Below are 18,853 nucleotides of genomic sequence, written 5' to 3' on the forward strand. Positions count from 1 at the left end.
CCGTGCCAACAACCACTCCCCCGGTAGCACCCAACCCTAGGGCTACCTTCCTCCCCAGCTTCTTTGTCAGCATCTGTTCACCATTTACCACCAGCCATTTCGTCCTTTCCTCATCAATTGTTCCTTACCCGGCATCCATCGCAAGCACACATAACCTCTCTATCCCCACCCCCAAATCTCAAGTAGTCTGACCTAAATCAGACACGCAAAGAAGTTTCGATGGTGACCGATAAGGACACTATCACCACCCCAGTAATACTGTGATTACTACCCCTTGTTCCGGATTTTGCGTATCGAGGATGTATTCCGGGCTCATTATTCTTGAATGATCAAGGGTAAGATTTATTTTCTATCCAAAATGTAGAAAAGAAGAAAAAAAAACACTTATGTATCTCAGATTTCTTGGGAAATGTTATGACGAGGTAATGAGATGAGGCCACGAAAGCTGGTGGCGAGTCGGTGGTGAGGCCGCAAGACTCATATGTCAAGTGAGTAACATGACTTTGCACACCTCCAGGCAACTTTCCCTCCTCCACTAACCCTCCTGTCCCACATCCTAATTTGATTTCCCTCCATACATGCGATACAAGGAGGAGAAATACAACTGACAAAGTATGGAGCAAACAAAGATTTTATCAATCTCCCATCCACAAACAAAAGTAACGGAGCACAAACACGACCTAGGTAAGAGCAACAGACAAACTTATTAAAACTACGTAAGAGGCATCGCCATAAGACAGCAGAAACTCAACAGCTGTAACGAAAAGGAAATGGATTTACGAACAAGGCACGAAGGGAACCGCTCGTTGCCAAGAAACATACATTTCAAGGAAAGAGGTACACCAACACTGAAATTGTTAAGTAGGTTGTTGCAAGGTATATGAGGAAATAAATGCATCAGCAGTTAAATCCCACGTGACTGTTTGGCCTCCTTTCCAGTAAAATTATGTGAGTAAATTAATTGTTGAATTATTATTTATTTACTATTTATTCTATTGTTAAATAATAATGATAAATAAAAAATGTATAAATAAATAAATAAATAAATAAAAATAATAATATTAGATAACATGTGAAACTACGATAATTTTGTAGATGTAAAAGGAATACACTCCAGGTGTGAAGCTTCAGCTTCCTGAGGGAATATTGCCGTCAGCTTCAACAGGAATGAATCAACACATCATTGGTTACAAGACGTTATTACTAATGATGCCCAGATTAATGAGAAGAATGTTTAAAAATTACACTTTTATGGTCGTGAGCAGGCTGGTATCACCTGATTTACTCCCCAAGCTCACCTGGACCACATCTCCTTGCACCAGTGGCACATCCAATACCTCCACAACTCCTCCTCCTAAATCATAATGACGTTAATTTTTTTCATAATCTTCGTTTCACACACACACACTCACACACACACACACACACACACACACACACACACACACACCTCACTTCACCTCACCCCATACGTCGAGAGCAGAACCTTTACCAAAGAAAGTTTAGTTACACGAAGCGTCACCCATGCTGCCAGCAGAAAGGAGACAACAAGAGCAAGTTCCCTCGCAAGAGTATGGGTGGGCCGAGAGGCGGATAAGGGAGTGGAGTTAAGCTTGCTTAAGAGGATATCGCTTGCAGACTTAACTTTTAAGAGCACAACAATGGAAGTGAAAAAAAATAAGATTATGAAGATAGGAGTGTGAGATTAATAAAAAAAAAAAAAAATTAATACCATTCTCGTTCTCGTGCTCTTTGGCACGTGCTCTAAGTGACTTTGGTGACCTCGTACGTATATTAGGTTCTCTTGTGACTTCGTCAAGTCATGCAGGAAATCGGACGCGAATTTCACTCAACTGACCCTGAATAAAAAAAAAACACCCAGTGACACTAAAAAAAAGAGTTGAAGGATGATAATATGAAGATGTGTGTGTGTGTGTGTGTGTGTGTGTGTGTGTGTGTGTGTGTGTGTGTGTGTGTGTGTGTGTGTGTGTGTATGTGTGTGTGTGTGTGTGTGTGTGTGTGTGTGTGTGTGTGTGTGTGTGTGTGTGTGTGTGTGTGTGAGTGTACGAGTAAACGTATAAAGAACAACGAGTTGCGTGCGTGCCTACGAGGTCACAGCCAGACTGGACTGGTTTGGACAGCTTGCTGTAAACAGTTGCTCACGCAGCACCTCCTAAATCCTGCAAGAAACAACCAACGTCGTCTGAAATCTCCCCTGATCACCCCCCCTCGCCGGCACACGCACGAACAAGAATAATACATTATTTACACAAATCGAGGGATCCATATTCAGGGTTGCTTAAAACACCACATGTTTCATAGCACCATGTGGATAACCTGAATACCAGTATAAAAAAAAAAAGAAAAAAAATGCTTGAAATTTAATGTACTGTTTCATTGAGGAGTGCGTGCGTGTGTATGTGTCGCGTTCGTGAGTGAGTCCCGCATCAATGCCCTAAATTCCTGGTCAGCTAGTCCTTGAGGCTGTAATAGACTTTGCGTGCAGAGGTGTGGTGGTGGTGATGGTGGTGGTGGTGGTGATGACTGTGGATCTTGCTAGCATGTCACCAATGTTAAGTCCCGTAAATGTTAATCTGTGACCCAAATGGTGAACATTAGATTCGCAGTGTAATAGTAAAAGTAGTAGTGGTAGCAGTAGTAGCAGGAGTGGTTGTAGTAATTATTGTTGTTGCAGTTGTAGTAGTAGTGGTAGCAGCACTACTACTACTACTACTAGCAGTATTATTATTATTATTATTATTATTATTATTAGTAGTAGTAGTAGTAGTAGTAGTAGTAGTAGTAGTAGTAGTAGTAGTAGTAAATGACGTTGGGAAATGCCGGGAAGTCATACGCATGAAAACAGAAGGGACAAGAGATTTGGCTAAATTAATTTATGAATAACAGAAAAAGAATGGTGATAGGATAGGTACAATAGAACAGCTCTGTTAATGGGTTGTGGAAAAAGAATAGTACCTGTTTAACATCGCAGCAACGGAAGAGCCGGAAAGGAGACTTGAGATGAAGGTGCAAAGATGGATAAGAATTACTGAATTTCGAAATTAGGAATTTGTTTCAGACTCAATGAAAAGCTTTTGCCATATCTAAGATAAAAACAAAAGTTTTACGGAAATTGTTAACAGAGGGTGACCAGGATTTAGACAGGAAGACAAGACGATGGACAGTGGATCGTTCTTTGCGGAATCCTTACTACGATCAGAAGGAAGGTTGTGACCAGATGGATGCTTAAGAATCTTTCTGTTGAGGATCAGTTCAAAATCTTTAGAAATACAGGAAATCAGTATTATTGGTCAGTAGCTTGAGGGACTAGATCATTCACCTCCGAAATAGGCTGACTGTTAACTAATTTCCAGCTAGAAGGAAAGGTGGATGTTGATGGACAGAAAAGTTTGAAATCAAAATGAACTGTTTACCAACGTCCAGTTCTTCAAATTGGTAGCTAGCTTCCCCCCCAACCCTTTTTTCATTCATGAATCCTTTCAGAAATCATGGAAGATTCCAAGTCCTACAAAACAACCCATTCTTGAAGAAAGTTGTCAAATACGAGATTGTAGCACTAACTTAGAAACTCGTAGGAACATTTGTTCCTCCCATACTGTGAATGGAAGGGAAAAAGTTTATATATTAATTTGACCCCAGGATTTCGATCCACAATTTGAAGCTAAATTTAGAACCTCGTTTTTATCCGTCTTCCGCCTGCACTCCCAGGTACTGGCCAGTGGAAGAGGGAGTGAGGCATGATGATGGAATTAAAGAGCTTTCAATATCTTGGTGACCTACATATTTATTGTAAAAATAAACATAATTGTATCCGTGCGTTTTAGAAAGAAGTCAAGCTTTCATTTTTTTATAGACTCCACATCCATGGACACTTTAAGACTAATCAGTGCTATTTGCATTTTATGCCTTTTTGTTCATTTGTGTCCTCATTGGATTTATTTTCTCTTTCATAAAACACTGAGGTTTCATTTCTTGGATTCGCCAAGTGCTCTTTAATTCCTTATCTTCCACATCCATCTGAGTCACGTCCTGAGAGCCGCTGCTCGACAACTCACCCATGGCAACTGGGGCTCCGCGTATAACGCTATCAAAATTTCTGATGGTTGCCACACTATTTCTTTATTTAGCTGAGCCAGTAATCCGGCACCTGGAGGCGTACTTCTCTCACCAAAGTTTTAATCATTTATTTTTATTTATTTATTTTTTGTGCCAGCAGTTTGGAAATATACACATACTCAGCAGGAGGGAGTTGTTACAATGAACAATCTCAGAGTTTCATTCCACTCGTAAAAAGCAACTTGTTCTCGCCTCACTAGCAACGGCTTGGGTAGATTTGTGATGGTCATCATTTAGTACCAAAATATTTCACGAAATTTGAGGGTCACAGGTTTGACACAAGGCACACCGCCTCATCTTTGCACGTTCAGTTTTCACACACCTGGACAGTTAATCGCAGCCAGGGTGAAATGCTCAGTAAAATCCCTCGGCGAAGGTCGTACTCATAGATATCTAAGCACCGGCTCCGAGGTCCAGCGTCCTGCATGTGTAAAGTGAGGCAAGGCTTCAGCAGCAGCATTTGTGACACAGCGTCAATAAAGCCTGGAAGCTTCTGTAATGAGCAAATCATGTGCGAAGGGAGGTTGAGCAGACGGCGGCATGTGGGTGTGAGGCTGTCGCCTCGCCGCACCATCATGCTACTGTCGTGCACATGTGCAGCGCGACAGCTGCACGCCCCCCAGAATCTGGGTCAAGGTTGTGCAGCTGATCCATATATCGGATACAGCTGCCACCAGTTCTCCGCTGCCTACACTCCCACCACCTCCCCGCCCTGCCAGGATTATCGACCGAGCAGAATCTGGACGCGGCCGCCGGTACGATTTGGTTCCTGCGTCAGCCAGCGAAGGAGTGCGAGGCCACGCCCGCCGCTGCACTCCCGACGGCGCTGCTCGAAGAGGACCTTCAGGGAGGACACAGCTGGTGCACCACGGCAACACGTGCCACAACAAAATGAGTGAAATTATTATAGGATATGCACTTTAATGGTTTCCTGGGCGCCGGCGGGACTTGAATAACACAACTGTACGGGAGGCGGAGTAATCCAGTAATATACGACCATTTACCAGGCAACTCCCCTCTCCCCCCAAACACACACGCACGCACACACACACACACACACACACACACACACACACACACACACACACACACACACACCAGAATATCCTCGTTGTCCTTTGGTGGATGTAAGGGAATACAAACCTCTAAGATCCACGCAGTAATACGATGCGGCTCTAAACCACGACTAAGGACACAACACTTGAGAGAGAGAGAGAGAGAGAGAGAGAGAGAGAGAGAGAGAGAGAGAGAGAGAGAGAGAGAGAGAGAGAGAGAGAGAGAGAATGTGCGTGTCACACACACACACACACACACACACACACACACACACACACACACACACACACACACACACACACACACACACACACTTAAATTATTCACCCCAATAACATGGAAGCTGCGTACATACACCACTCTATAATAATCTTCAGATTGCGAAAAAAATAACACCATCACCTAACACCACATATCAATTAAATCTGACGAAGTGTTACAGTTGCTCTCTCTCTCTCTCTCTCTCTCTCTCTCTCTCTCTCTCTCTCTCTCTCTCTCTCTCTCTCTCTCTCACACACACACACACACACACACACGAAGCGTTACTCTACTTACATCCAGACAGCCAAGTATCAATTCGTTTTCCTCCACCGAGCAGAACTAATGCTCACAACACAGACTAGAAAAGGAACGTACAGCAGCTACGCGAACCACAACAGAAAACACACTCAAGCCGGCATGTCCAATACAGGTTATGAGTTCACAGGAAGATGACGACGCTATCCCCACTTACTGATAATCTTAAAGAGCACACACAAACACACTGACGCACATACATAGCTCCTTAAAATCATGAGTAGCAGGCTGATGGGTATCAGACAGGAGGTGCTTTATTGATAATCCGCTTTCCTTTCATGTAGTATTGATGGAGGGAAGTGAAGCGGCAGGAATAATATAGATAAGAATAATCGAATAATAATGGCACAATTACAAACTAGAGGCGTTCTGAAAGCTAATGGAAAAACTTCTCTTTTTAGTATCACGTTCATGAAAGGCAAGAAAGGAAGGTGACCAATCTTCTTTTGTTACTTTATATTTTTTTTTTCTTTTTATCCTTCTTTCTCCCTCTTCTCCTATTGTTACTGGATCTTGATATTTTTTCTATTATTTTTGTTTTTGTTGTTCACGCCTTCTTCGTCGTCCTTCTCCTGCACAGGAAATATTCTGGCAAGTCATAAGCTGAGGACGATAAAGAGAAGAACTGGTGCCAGGCCGAGCAGCTCACCGCAACAGCCGCTGTCGTCACAGCTTTGCGGATATCGCCCATCTGATAACGATATTGTTGACGCTATATATATATATATATATATATATATATATATATATATATATATATATATATATATATATATATATATATATATATATATATATATATATATATATTTTTTTTTTTTTTTTTTTTTTTTTTTTTTTTTTTTTTTTTTTTTCTCAGTGCCCACAACTGAAGTCCGGCGGAAACCTTATTGCCACCACTAACATTTCCATCACACACTTCACCACTAACAAAGAGGAGGGACAAATACAGCACACCACCACAACTACTAACAGCAGCAGCAACAAGGACTCCCTCAAAATCATTTAATATTATTTTAAGTTTTATTTGCCACAAAACATAATCACCTACGAAAATAACTCTGCTTACAACACAAACATTGCACACAGTCAGTCAAGGTCTTGACGTTTGCACACAATATCTTCACGCTCTTGAATCATCCGAGTTTTCCATAATCTGGCTATGACTACAGAGTCACTCTCAAACTAAATTTATCTGTGCTGTATACCTCTCACCCAATTCCTCTGACAATAAGAAATTCTTTGACTACTTAAATTCCAAAGTGGAGCACATCATGACTCTCTTCCCTTTTGCGGAGATCTCCATTCTTGGAGACTTCAATGTTCACCACCAGCTTTGGCTTTCCCCTCCCTCCACTGAACATCCTGGTGAACTAACCTTCAACGACCTAGAGCAACTGGTGCAACACCCTATTCGCATTCCTGACCGTCTTGGAGATACGCCCAACATTCTTGACCTTTTCCTAACGTCTAATCCTGTTTATGCTGTTACCATCTCTTCTTCATCGGGCCCTTCCGATCACAATTTCATATCTGTATTTTGTCCTATCACTCCATTCCCTCCTCAGGATCCCCCTAAGTGGAGGCGCCTCTTGCGTTTTGCCTCTGCTGAGGAGGTATTTTGCTAATTTTCCTTGGAATGACTACTGCTTCCGTGATAGAGACCTGTCTCTGTGTGCCAAGAGCATAATAGAGGTGAGCATAGAGGCGTACATTCCTTACTCTTTCTTTCGACCTAAACCTTCCAAACCGTGTTTTAACTCAGCCTGTTCTCGTGCTATACATGATAGAGAGGTGGCCCACAACAGATACATGAGCCCTCCATCACCAGAATTTCATGCACTTTATATTTTTGCCCGGAACCATGCCAGGTCTGTTCTCCAGCTAGCCAAAAACTTCTTCATTAATAGAAAGTGCCAAAATCTTTCAAGATCTAACTCCCCTTGTGACTTCTGGCATCTAGCCAAAAACACCTCCAATAACTTTGCTTCATCTTTCCCTCTTTTATTTCAACCAGATGGCACCACTGCTATCACTTGCCTAGTGAAACCCTTTCAAGATCGTATGTCAACATCTACCTTCCTTCTTGCTGGAAGTTTGTCTACATTCAGCCTGTTCCTAAAAAGGGTGACCGTTCTAATCCCTCAAACTACCGTCCTATTGCTTTAATTTCCTGCCTATCTAGAGTTTTTGAAACTATCCTCAACAGGAAGATTCCTGAACAACCTTCTATCTGATCGCTAGCATGGGTTCCGTCAAAGCCACTCTACTGGTGATCTTCTGGCTTTCCTTACCGAGTCTTGATCATCCTCTTTTAGAGATTTTGGTGAAACTTTTTCTGTAGCCTTAGACATATCAAAAGCTTTAGATAGAGTCTGCCACAAAGCTTTGATTTCCAAACTACCCTCCTACGGCTTCTATCCTTCTCTCTGTAACTTCATCTCAAGTTTTCTTTCTGACCGTTCTATTGCTGCGGTCACTGTTCTCCGAAATCTATTAACAGTGGCGTTCCTCAGGGTGCTGTCCTGTCACCCACTCTCTTCCTATCATTCATCAATGATCTAGACCAAACTTCTTGTCATATCCACTCCTACGCTGATGATACCACCCTGTACTTTTACACGTCTTTTCATAGACGTCCAACGCTTCAGGAAGTAAACAGTTCATGCAGAGAAGCCACAGAACGCCTGACTTCTGATCTCTCTAAAATTTCTGATTGGGGCAGAGCAAACTTGGTATTGTTCAATGCCTCAAAAACTCAATTCCTCCATCTATCAACTCGTCAAACCTTCCAGACAACTATCCCCTCTTCTTCAGTGACACTCAACTGGCCCCCTCTTCTACACTGAACATTCTCGGTCTGTCCTTTTCTTATAATCTAAACTGGAAGCTTAACATCTCATCTCTAGCTAAAACAGCTTCTATGAAGTCAGGCGTTCTGAGACGTCTCCGCCAGTTTTTCTCACCTTCCCCTCCCCAGCTGCTAACTCTGTACAGGGGCCTTATCCGTCCATGTATGGAGTATGCTTCACATGTCTGAGGTGGTTCCACTCATACCGCTCTTTTAGACAGGGTGGAATCAAAAACTTCTTCATCTCATCAATTCCTCTCCTCTAACTGACTGTCTTCAGCCTCTTTCTCATCGCCGCAATGTTGCATCTCTTGCTATCTTCTACGACTATTTTCTTGCTAACTGCTCTTCTGATCTTGCTAACTGCATGTCTCCCCTCCTCCCGCGGCCTCAGTGCTCAAGACTTTTTTCTTTCTCTCACCCTTATTCTGTCCACTTCTCTAATGCAAGAGTCAACCAGTATTCTCAATCATTCATTCATTTTTCTGGTAAACTCTGGAACTCCCTGTCTGCTTCTGTATTTCCACCTTCCTATGACTTGAACTCATTCAAGAGCGAGGTTTCTAGACACTTATCCTTCAATTTTTGACCACCGCTTCGGACCTTATTCGAGGACCGGCATCTCAGTGTTTTTTTTTTTTTATTAGATCTTCATAACTCATCATGTCTTCTCTCTCTTCCACTATTATCGTAACTCACCATCTCTCTCTCTCTCTCTCTCTCTCTCTCTCTCTCTCTCTCTCTCTCTCTCTCTCTCTCTCTGCTCCATCCTCTCCATATTGTCTCCTCACTAAGCAGAAAGACGATATCAAGTTTGTCCGTTTGGCCTTTGCACTTTATATAATATCATGCATTCCCTCGCGTTTTATTTGCCTAAACGTCTGTTATAATGCACTGCACTCACTTACCGCACATACCTATTTATATACGCTGTCATTAATCCTAGTACCTACATTCTTTCCTGCACTACTCGTATCTCTTAGCTCGATGTCTCCAAACTCCCCTTCTACTAATGTGTTGTCTGATACGTTATTACCACACTGCCATTCTCGTAAGTTTCATTTTTGTAAAACAGGAACTAATTGCTTTCTTTTTCATGGAGTTCCTTCCACTCTAAATATTCTTCCCATTTTATAATATTTTTTTTTTCTTCTCTCTGTTCTCTCTCTCATCAGAATGTTCGTCTCATTCACTTGTTCTCTCTCTCTCTCTCTCTCTCTCTCTCTCTCTCTCTCTCTCTCTCTCTCTCTCTCTCTCTCTCTCTCTCTCTCTCTTACTATGTTCGTCTGCTAAGCCTTCCTGTCTCATCTGCCTCCACGTATTTCCTGCTCCTGCACTATCACTGGTTTACCCTTCTCGCTCATGTGTCTACGGTCTTACACAAGGAAGGTTTCTTTGAATTACTCATAACAGAAAAACAATCACCAAATTTGTAAAAGGAGCAAGGAATGGCGTTTTCCTTTGTTGCATTGCCAACCGGCGTGTGTGTGTGTGTGTGTGTGTGTGTGTGTGTGTGTGTGTGTGTGTGTGTGTGTGTGTGTGTGTGTGTGTGTGTGTGTGTGTGTGTGTGTGTCTTTGTGTGTGTTTCTTAATTATTTTGAGTTTTAGATCAAAGAAAACCCATAACTATAATCGTAAAATAGTATACTCGTGTCTCTCTCTCTCTCTCTCTCTCTCTCTCTCTCTCTCTCTCTCTCTCTTCACGATGGCACAGAAGCCACCAACAACACTCAACAGCTCAGAGTCATTTCCTCTCCCAGCGATCATTCACCTCAGCATGGAGCGATCCAAGGGGCAGGAGGTGAGGAAAGAGAGGCAGCAACATGACTCTGTTGCCACCACCCTCTGGGAAAGGGAGAGGGATGCAGTGGAAAAGGTAACATTGCATTGAACTATATGTCATTCGAACACCAAAACAAGAACAGAATATATAGCATACTAACACTATTATAGTTTTCCATTGCCTCATCAGTTATCGCAACTGCCACGTGTTTTGTCTCACGTGTTTTTGTACACAGTTCTTTATAGGTTTTTATTAACAATTGTTGTTGTTACAAGTAAACATTGTTATTATGGGAACCGTCTGAGTCTTAGACAAAAGAGGTTATAGTGTTGATACGGACAAAGACTAACAATTGCTATAAAACTAATTCCTTTAACAACGGAGAAGTAAACGAAAAATCCACAAGAGGTAAGAAGATTACAACTTTTTTTTTTCATGTTCGTAAAAGATCGATTAAAAACAGTCCCTGGCAGTATTTTTTTTCTTTACTTCTTATACGGTAGGTCTTCCCGCAGCTAAATTTCCTGTCACAAACATTCTACCTATAAAATTTTCCATACAATAATTCCTCATTCTCATAAGTTACACCAGGTTAGGTTACGTTACTCAAGTCTCCTTCTTTTACGTTAGGGTTACGTCAAGCTGGTTTAGAAATTCATCATGACAAGGAATGATTTTGGATTAAATGTTTATGGAAGAGTCTTCATGGGTGTGATTTACAAATAACCATCTTTCCTTCACCAGGACAGCGGCAGCCAGTCAGCAAGCAGCTGTGTGGGCGTCACGCAGACTCACCAATCCCACACCAGCACGTAACACAGCCACGGTGATGAAACACGTAATAATATAAATAAGTAACATGTTTAACGCAAGACATCCTCTAACACATGCACTCGCTGATTATTCTTTGTTTGTCTGTCTGTCTGTTCTCTCTGTCTCAGTGGGCTTTTTTTTATTAATTATTGTTGACCTTGGTCAGTGTCCTCCCTACATAAAAAATAAAATAAAATAAAATAACATTCTCTCTCTCTCTCTCTCTCTCTCTCTCTCTCTCTCTCTCTCTCTCTCTCTCTCTCTCTCTCTCTCTCTCTCCACAATCTTCATAACTCATCATGTCTTCTCTCTCTGCCACTATTTTCCTAACTCTCTCTCTCTCTCTCTCTCTCTCTCTCTCTCTCTCTCTCTCTCTCTCTCTCTCTCTCTCTCTCAAGACATCCTCTAACACATGCACTCGCTGATTATTCTTTGTTTATCTGTCTGCCTGTTCTGTCTGTCTGTCTGTCTGCCTGTCTGTCTATCTGTGTCTGTCTGAATCCTCTTTTGCCCGCATTCCATGTTCCCTCTTCACATCAGTCTTCTTTCCTTGTCTCATCTCCTTATACCTTCGTCTTCTTTTTTGGGGGTCTCTCTCTCTCTCTCTCTCTCTCTCTCTCTCTCTCTCTCTCTCTCTCTCTCTCTCTCTCTCTCTCTCTCTCTCTCTCTCTGTCAGTACATTAATCAATGTAACAAAAACTACCATCATTTACAAAACTAGTAAACAATTAGCAATACAAACAGATGAAAACCAATGCTTCTGTTTGTCCTTCGCATTTTTTTGTGATATTTATTTATTTATTTATTTATCTATTTAGCATTTTTCTTCTCTCCCTTGTTCACTCCCCACATGTGAGGTGAGTGAAGCTGGCGCGCGCGCATATATATATATATATATATATATATATATATATATATATATATATATATATATATATATATATATATGGATACGTGTGTACACGTGTTTGGTAGGTACAAATATGTGTGTGTGTGTGTGTGTGTGTGTGTGTGTGTGTGTGTGTGTGGGAGGGGAGTGGGTGGGAGTGAGTGTGTGGATGACTGACGCAGGTATCCACACCCCTAGGATGAGTGTCTGGGGGACTGTCAATGAATTAGTGTGTGTGTGTGTGTGTGTGTGTGTGTGTGTGTGTGTGTGTGTGTGTGTGTGTGTGTGTGTGTGTGTGTGTGTGTGTGTGTGTGTGTGTGTGTGTGTGTGTGTATTGGTGGTTGAGTGTTTATGTTTATCAAAGATTAAGGGATGACACACACACACACACACACACACACACACACACACACACACACACACACACACACCTGTAATGTAGCTGCTGCACGTCAGGTAACGAGGTTTGAATAATTTTGTTTGTGCTGCTGATTTGCACAGAAACGATTTGTGTGTCTTCTTTGCTTTCTTTATATCATTCTTTCCTTATCTTATCATCCCATTACTGCTGTGTCTTTAATTTAATCAATCAGTTAATCAATTTTATCATTCTTATTTTCATACCTCCACAATCTAGACTGCGATGAATGGGGACAGATAGCGCCAGACGGTACATATCACTGCTATATCTGTATGAATGCTGACTCTCCTGGAGGCAACACGTATACTTGGAAGGGTGGCGTCAGGTTGTCAGGGGTGGCATCGTTAGTTACGTACCCATGTCTTATCGAGCTTCATCTGAGCCATCATACTGCCGACCCCGGGAATGGAAGTGGACGGAGATGGTCGCTGATTCAACTATAGGTCAGTACCATGTGGGAACCCGCCCCTCACCTACATAAACCGCACCTCCCCCCGTCTCCCCCCCGTCTCTCTCTCTCTCTCTCTCTCTCTCTCTCTCTCTCTCTCTCTCTCTCTCTCTCTCTCTCTCTCTCTCTCTCTCTCTCTCTTGTGACATAAGAAAGCAGTACGTGTGTCCTCGCCCATCCCGGTCGCAAAACATTTCCTCACCATACTTCCATAAGTGTTGAGTGCATATTCTAAACTGTAAAATCTGATCATCATGAGAAGGGTCATCATCAGAAAGGTGCCTCTATCCCTCAAACCATCACAAATATTATCACGTACACTCACTATAATTATCACTCGTGTACTCACTATTGCTGCACTCACTCATCATGTCTCACCATTATTATCTTTCTTTACAATATCAACAAATTCATATACCTTCCCTCTTCATCATTACTGTTATCTTTATCATTACTTAATTATTTATAATATTTTATACTTATTTATCGTGACACGACTGTCCTCGCAAAACAATGTCTTATTCACAAACCTGTAACAATCCGTGAATAAAAGCAATCAATCAGTATCTCTCTCTCTCTCTCTCTCTCTCTCTCTCTCTCTCTCTCTCTCTCTCTCTCTCTGTTTCTCATCACTTCCCCTTATCTCTCTCCTTCCTCTCCCTCCCTCTCCCCCTTCCCCAGTATCTCTCTCCTGCCAGAAGAACATCCAGGTTCGATCGATACCCTCGTGTCCTTTCCCTGCTCTTCGTCACCACCCCCCTCTCACCTGCTATCCTCAGGCCTACGCTTCTATCCCTCTACACCTGCTGCTCACACGCCCACACTTTTCCCTCCTCATTCCAAAATTATTGTCCCTTTATACGATCTACACCCACAACGGTAATGTATACGTAGCTAAATTTATCACATACACACACACGCACACACACACACTAAACGACACCTTCACACCTTCATAGTTTCCGCAATTTGTAACAGAAGGTAAGATAAATTATTACAGGCACTTACGTCACTGTTAATTATCTGAAATTTAGACTGCTTGTGACCTAATGGAGGAGAAACAGCTGCTACAACAGACCCGAAGTTGCGGAGAAGAGCAATGTAAATATGCAAGTCCTCAGCAGTGTAAGGCAAAGGAAGCTTACAAGGCGTGACAGAGGTCGTGTGGAGGGCGCCGCAGTGAGGATGAAAATACCGTGGGACTTTAACCTGCACTAAGGTACACTATGGCACGGCAGATCTAGCTGGTTGGCTGGCTGGCTGGTTGGTGGACTGATGAACAGCAGATGAGAAACAAGGATATACACTTCTATGTAAATTTTACCCAAATAAATTCCTTCTACGAAGATTCCTTCATGAAAATTTCACCCTGAAATTATGAGAAATCTTCACATCCTAACATAACCAAACCTCATTTTTCAATGGGGTAAGTTATTTGGGGGAAGTATTGCAGGTGAAACATAAATGTGCGAAATTTACTTAAAGGAATTTATAATACACCCACGTACAACGTCACCCTCCCATCTGCTTCTTCTCTCCCTCTGTCCAGCATTCTTACCCTGTCTTTTTCTCTATCCGTTCTCTCCTTTCATTATTAACTATTACCGCCAGCAGGCGGCGAAGGTGGATTCAGACCCACACGATGACACGAATCATTTATTGTATCCGATTAAAGAAAGGATGCTAAAGAATGGGACGGGGATTCGGATGCTTTTAAGAATATTTAAACCTCAATGTGTGTGTGTGTGTGTGTGTGTGTGTGTGTGTGTGTGTGTGTGTGTGTGTGTGTGTGTGTGTGTGTGTGCGTGCGTGCGTGCGCGCGCGCGGCGAGTGCGCGCGTGGGCGCAGGAGTGCATGCGTGCGTACGTGCGTGCCTGCGTGCGTGCATGCATGTGTGTGTGTGTGTGTGTGTGTGTGTTAGTTCTTCTATTCGATACTAACTATGCACGTGTATTTGACTACTCTGTGTGTGTGTGTGTGTGTGTGTGTGTGTGTGTGTGTGTGTGTGTGTGTGTGTGTGTGTGTGTGCACGCGAGCGCGTGCACACCAATATGAAAAACAAATCAGGATGTGATTGACCGGAACAGGTTAACCACCCCCACAGTGGCTGGCTAAGTAACGCACAACAGCCGACCCACAGTCTTTGAGTGCCATGTACGAGTACACTGTACAGGAAACACCTCGAGTTAAAAGTGAAGAACACTCCTCTTGTGGCGAGTCAGGTCACGGATGGAGGGCTGCATCTAGCTATTACCCTTCACGTGAGGGGTGGGTTACGCAAGAGGGATTGACAGTGATCCTTACTGCAGACAATGTAAGAATTACCGCTGACCTGAACACGTTCACACAAGGTCAGGCAGATCGGTTATCAGCCCGGGCGTTGGTGGAACTCAGCTGTGCAGCCACCTCCCCGTCACGCAGGTGAGGCGGGCATCAGGCCGCCCTCACCTCATCTCCAAGGTCAACACGAGTCAATACTCCGTCACGCCTCCACACTCACTCTACACAAAGTTCTCTTGTTATGTTAGAGATAAAGCAGTGTGAAGATCACCCATACCAATATCTTTACTGACTGTGGGACCAAAGTTTGCTCACGGAGCTCCCTCCCAGAGACAGTCTCCCCTCACCTCCCCTCACTTGCTCGAGTTCTTCTCCCTAGCCGTCGCGGCAGCCATATTGAATGTAAATTACGTGAAATCTACACAATCACTCTACATTTCAGACCATACATAATCAAACGTACGGATGTTGCGGATATTAGGCCTCATCAGCGGTGTTCATTAGGACAGGGATCAGGTGTAACTCGTATATATTTGCTGCTTCTTCATCCCCAATCCGCAGACAAACACCTGCTAAGTCTAATTTTGGTGTTTAGAGCTCACCTTTAGCAGAACGCCGAAGGCAAACCAGTCGATGTCGTATGAACTGCTGTGCAGAGTGCAATAGACAGCCCAGTATCAGACGACTGGGGGAAGCTTGCCTTCACGGCACCGTGACCCTCGGTACTGCCTGAGCAGCGCTGGTGGCGACAGCTGCGGCAACTCAAAACACTGCCACACGCTGCATCACTGTCAAAGATTTATAGCACAACGCCAAGGTGACTAGGAAAGAGTAGGGTCAGGTCAAGTCACAGGTATCGCCACATGATCGCACAACCCTTACTCAGCTGAGCCTGCCACTGGCGCCCGGCACGCATCGTCGACGAGCCAGCAGCTGATGCCACTGTCATACAGCGCCATCCTTGTGGCCCTGCGTCCTCTCACTCTCCCTCTTACCTCTCATACCATACCACGCCCAACGCTACCTTTTTCTTCTTATTCCAGTCTAGATAGGCATATTCCTTCTGCAATATATCAAAAGAATAATAAATGTGTAGTGTATGTTGTGTGTGTGGCAGGCAAGGATCCAAACGGCGACGCGTGGCACCACATCGAGACCTCATACTTGTCACACACTTCCGGCCATACATTCCCAGCAGTCACCCAGTCTTCACACATTTCACGGCCGCCCTTCCCTGCAGCCCTCTCACGGAGGAATATAGTCTGCAGTGTTGAACAAAGTTTTCTATATATTTTCAAACAAATATAATCATTCATCTAACACATTGCAAGTTATCAGTAACGCCGCATTCCCGTCTCCCTTACCGTCCCGCGCATGTCTCTAAGAGATTGTTCTTTTCCGTTTGAAAATGTTTAGTTCAGATACAGAGGATCATAAACAGAATATCATTTCTTTACATATATATATACATATATATATAATTGGTACATTACTTTATCATTACAGGTAAAGGTGTTAGTAAAAGTGTACATTCGTGATTTACATTAAGATTAGCAAATAAATAAATAGCTAATATTTTTTTTATATATATATATATATATATATATATATATATAAAGCATACCGAGGTCCTGTCAACGGTTATCACTTTGTTTCGTTCACTTTACTTTTCTAGAGTCGCACAGCTGTTGAGAGAAAACGGAAAATAATCAATATGAGCACACTGACTTTACTCAGAGAAAACGGAAGCTCTTTATACTGTAAACTTAAGTAATATTAGGTACATCTATTGACGCACTAGCTTGCCAATTTCTTCCCGACATATCACTAGATTATAATGTTAACTGATGTATAAAAAGTGTAAAGGAATTAACAGAACAGAAAATAGATAAATTCTGTATCAATCTAGAAAAGCAAAAACAGTATTACATCACATCCACGCAACCAAAATGCTCATGAAGACTCAGCATTTCTTCACTCTGAAAAAATATATATATATATTAAACAACGTAATAAAAAATGCATGTAACATATAAGGGACTGAGTACTAACGGGACCTTTCATGAAGCAAAGGCATAATATACTAATACTGTGTCGTCTGCCGCCTGCGCAGGTGCAGACAAGAATCATAAACTCAACTAAGCCTGCGCCAATAAACAAAAGAGCAGCGTTTGAAGTTTCAAATTTACTAGAAATAAGATTCGATACAGATTTATATGAAAACAGATTATATGTACAGACTGACGCATGTCTTTTTCCACTACTCTATGATATAGACGGGAGAGCCTGGTAAGTCTAGAATTACGGGAGGGTGTGAGGCTGAGTGCGAGCCAAGGGCGTCGTGAGGCTCTTGGCGGCAAGGGATGCATCAGGCAGAAACCTTGCCATTCAACTCTACTGCGCAGACCTTCCTCAGCTGGTAAGTCAGTTCTATCTGTCATGACGAGTGTATCGTTGGTAACTGTTTAGTATTTTCATAGCTTCCCAACACGCATTAACAGCAGCAGTAGTAGTAGTAGTAGTAGTAGTAGCAGCAAAGAAAAGAAGCAACAGCGGTATGATGAAAGCGATTGAACTTAAGAAGTAGGTTATTCAACCCTTAAGGAAATAACGTTGTACGTCTATACCTGTGAACCCTAGCGGGGGTCTCGCAGTAGCTATTACGGTAGTGAAGAGTGTAGAACAAGTTGTTTCATAGATCAGCTGCTTTATATTACGTATTAATCATGTACTCTCTCATGGCATTACAAAACTGATATCAAGAACTTAGAAAAATAAATTTTGGCCTTGAGTGATGCCTAGAAGGGCAGCATCTCTGCGAAAGATGGTCGTGGAGACTTTTCTCGTAGAGCTCCTCGCGGGCGTGCTCTTGTTTGTACTGATAAAGAAACACAAACAACACATAAGTAAGTAAAAGTGTTACATTCTTCGACGCATGTTATGTGCATTAATTTATGTTATTTGTTTGTTTGCTTGTTTGTTTGTTTAAGTATTTATGTATCTTTACTTATTCATATATTTATTTACTCATTTATTTATGTATATTTCATATTCCTACTTATTTGTGTTTTTGTTTATTTTTTCTTTTTCTTTATCTATTATCTATTTATTTACTTATATATTTGTTTATTTATTTTGTGATCTATGTATTCACTTTTTTATTTATTTATTTTCATTTTTCTAATTTTATCTATTTAATTTAATTTAATTTAATTTTTACCCTAGCTGTACAGTACACATATTTAGTTGAGGTATGTACGGCAGTGTCCATAGGTGTCTTCTGTATCATTGGTTAGGTGTTATGCTTGTTGGATGGTCATTCTGATGTGTGTCCTTCAGTCCCTCCAGTCTTTGCATCATGCAGTGAACACGTGCGCAGAGCAAAGATGAAATATTTATGCAACAGTTATCTCAGCAAAGGCTTTCTTCAGGATGGCTTGTAGTGAGATAAATATTCCATATTCTTTCACACACTGTATACGACGCCCGAGGGGATGTAACCAAACAAATGCATTAAACTAAAGACTAATATCACTGAAGAATGAAACGTGTTGGCAATACCAAGACACCGCGGTGGGGGGAAGGGAGGCAGGACGTGG

At 42.3% G+C, this 18,853-nt stretch overlaps 1 protein-coding gene and 1 long non-coding RNA gene across 11 annotated transcripts in view; one reads left to right on the forward strand and one right to left on the reverse strand.

The window, feature by feature from the left end:
* The window catches only part of LOC135099771 (uncharacterized), a 177,448-nt gene extending 161,255 nt beyond the window's left edge, over positions 1-16,193 (reverse strand). For all 5 annotated transcript variants that reach the window (XR_010268361.1, XR_010268362.1, XR_010268363.1 and 2 more), the window contains exon 1: positions 15,857-16,193. This is a non-coding gene — a long non-coding RNA (uncharacterized LOC135099771). The remainder of the gene's footprint in view (positions 1-15,856) is intronic.
* Positions 16,194-17,514: 1,321 nt separating this feature from the next.
* The window catches only part of LOC135099770 (glycerol-3-phosphate dehydrogenase, mitochondrial-like), a 166,368-nt gene continuing 165,029 nt past the window's right edge, over positions 17,515-18,853 (forward strand). For 3 of the 6 annotated variants that reach the window (XM_064002288.1, XM_064002292.1, XM_064002289.1), the window contains exon 1: positions 17,515-17,673. Coding sequence is in view for 3 of the 6 variants with exons in the window: in XM_064002282.1 (XP_063858352.1) it covers positions 18,049-18,160 (112 nt within the window). In the remaining 3 variants the exon portion in view is untranslated. Of the gene's footprint in view, positions 17,674-17,941; positions 18,161-18,853 lie in introns of those variants that run through there. The other 3 variants (XM_064002282.1, XM_064002291.1, XM_064002285.1) reach the window with 3 other exon arrangements.

Source organism: Scylla paramamosain, chromosome 4 (genome assembly GCF_035594125.1).
Source record: "Scylla paramamosain isolate STU-SP2022 chromosome 4, ASM3559412v1, whole genome shotgun sequence".
Classification (NCBI taxonomy): domain Eukaryota; kingdom Metazoa; phylum Arthropoda; class Malacostraca; order Decapoda; family Portunidae; genus Scylla; species Scylla paramamosain.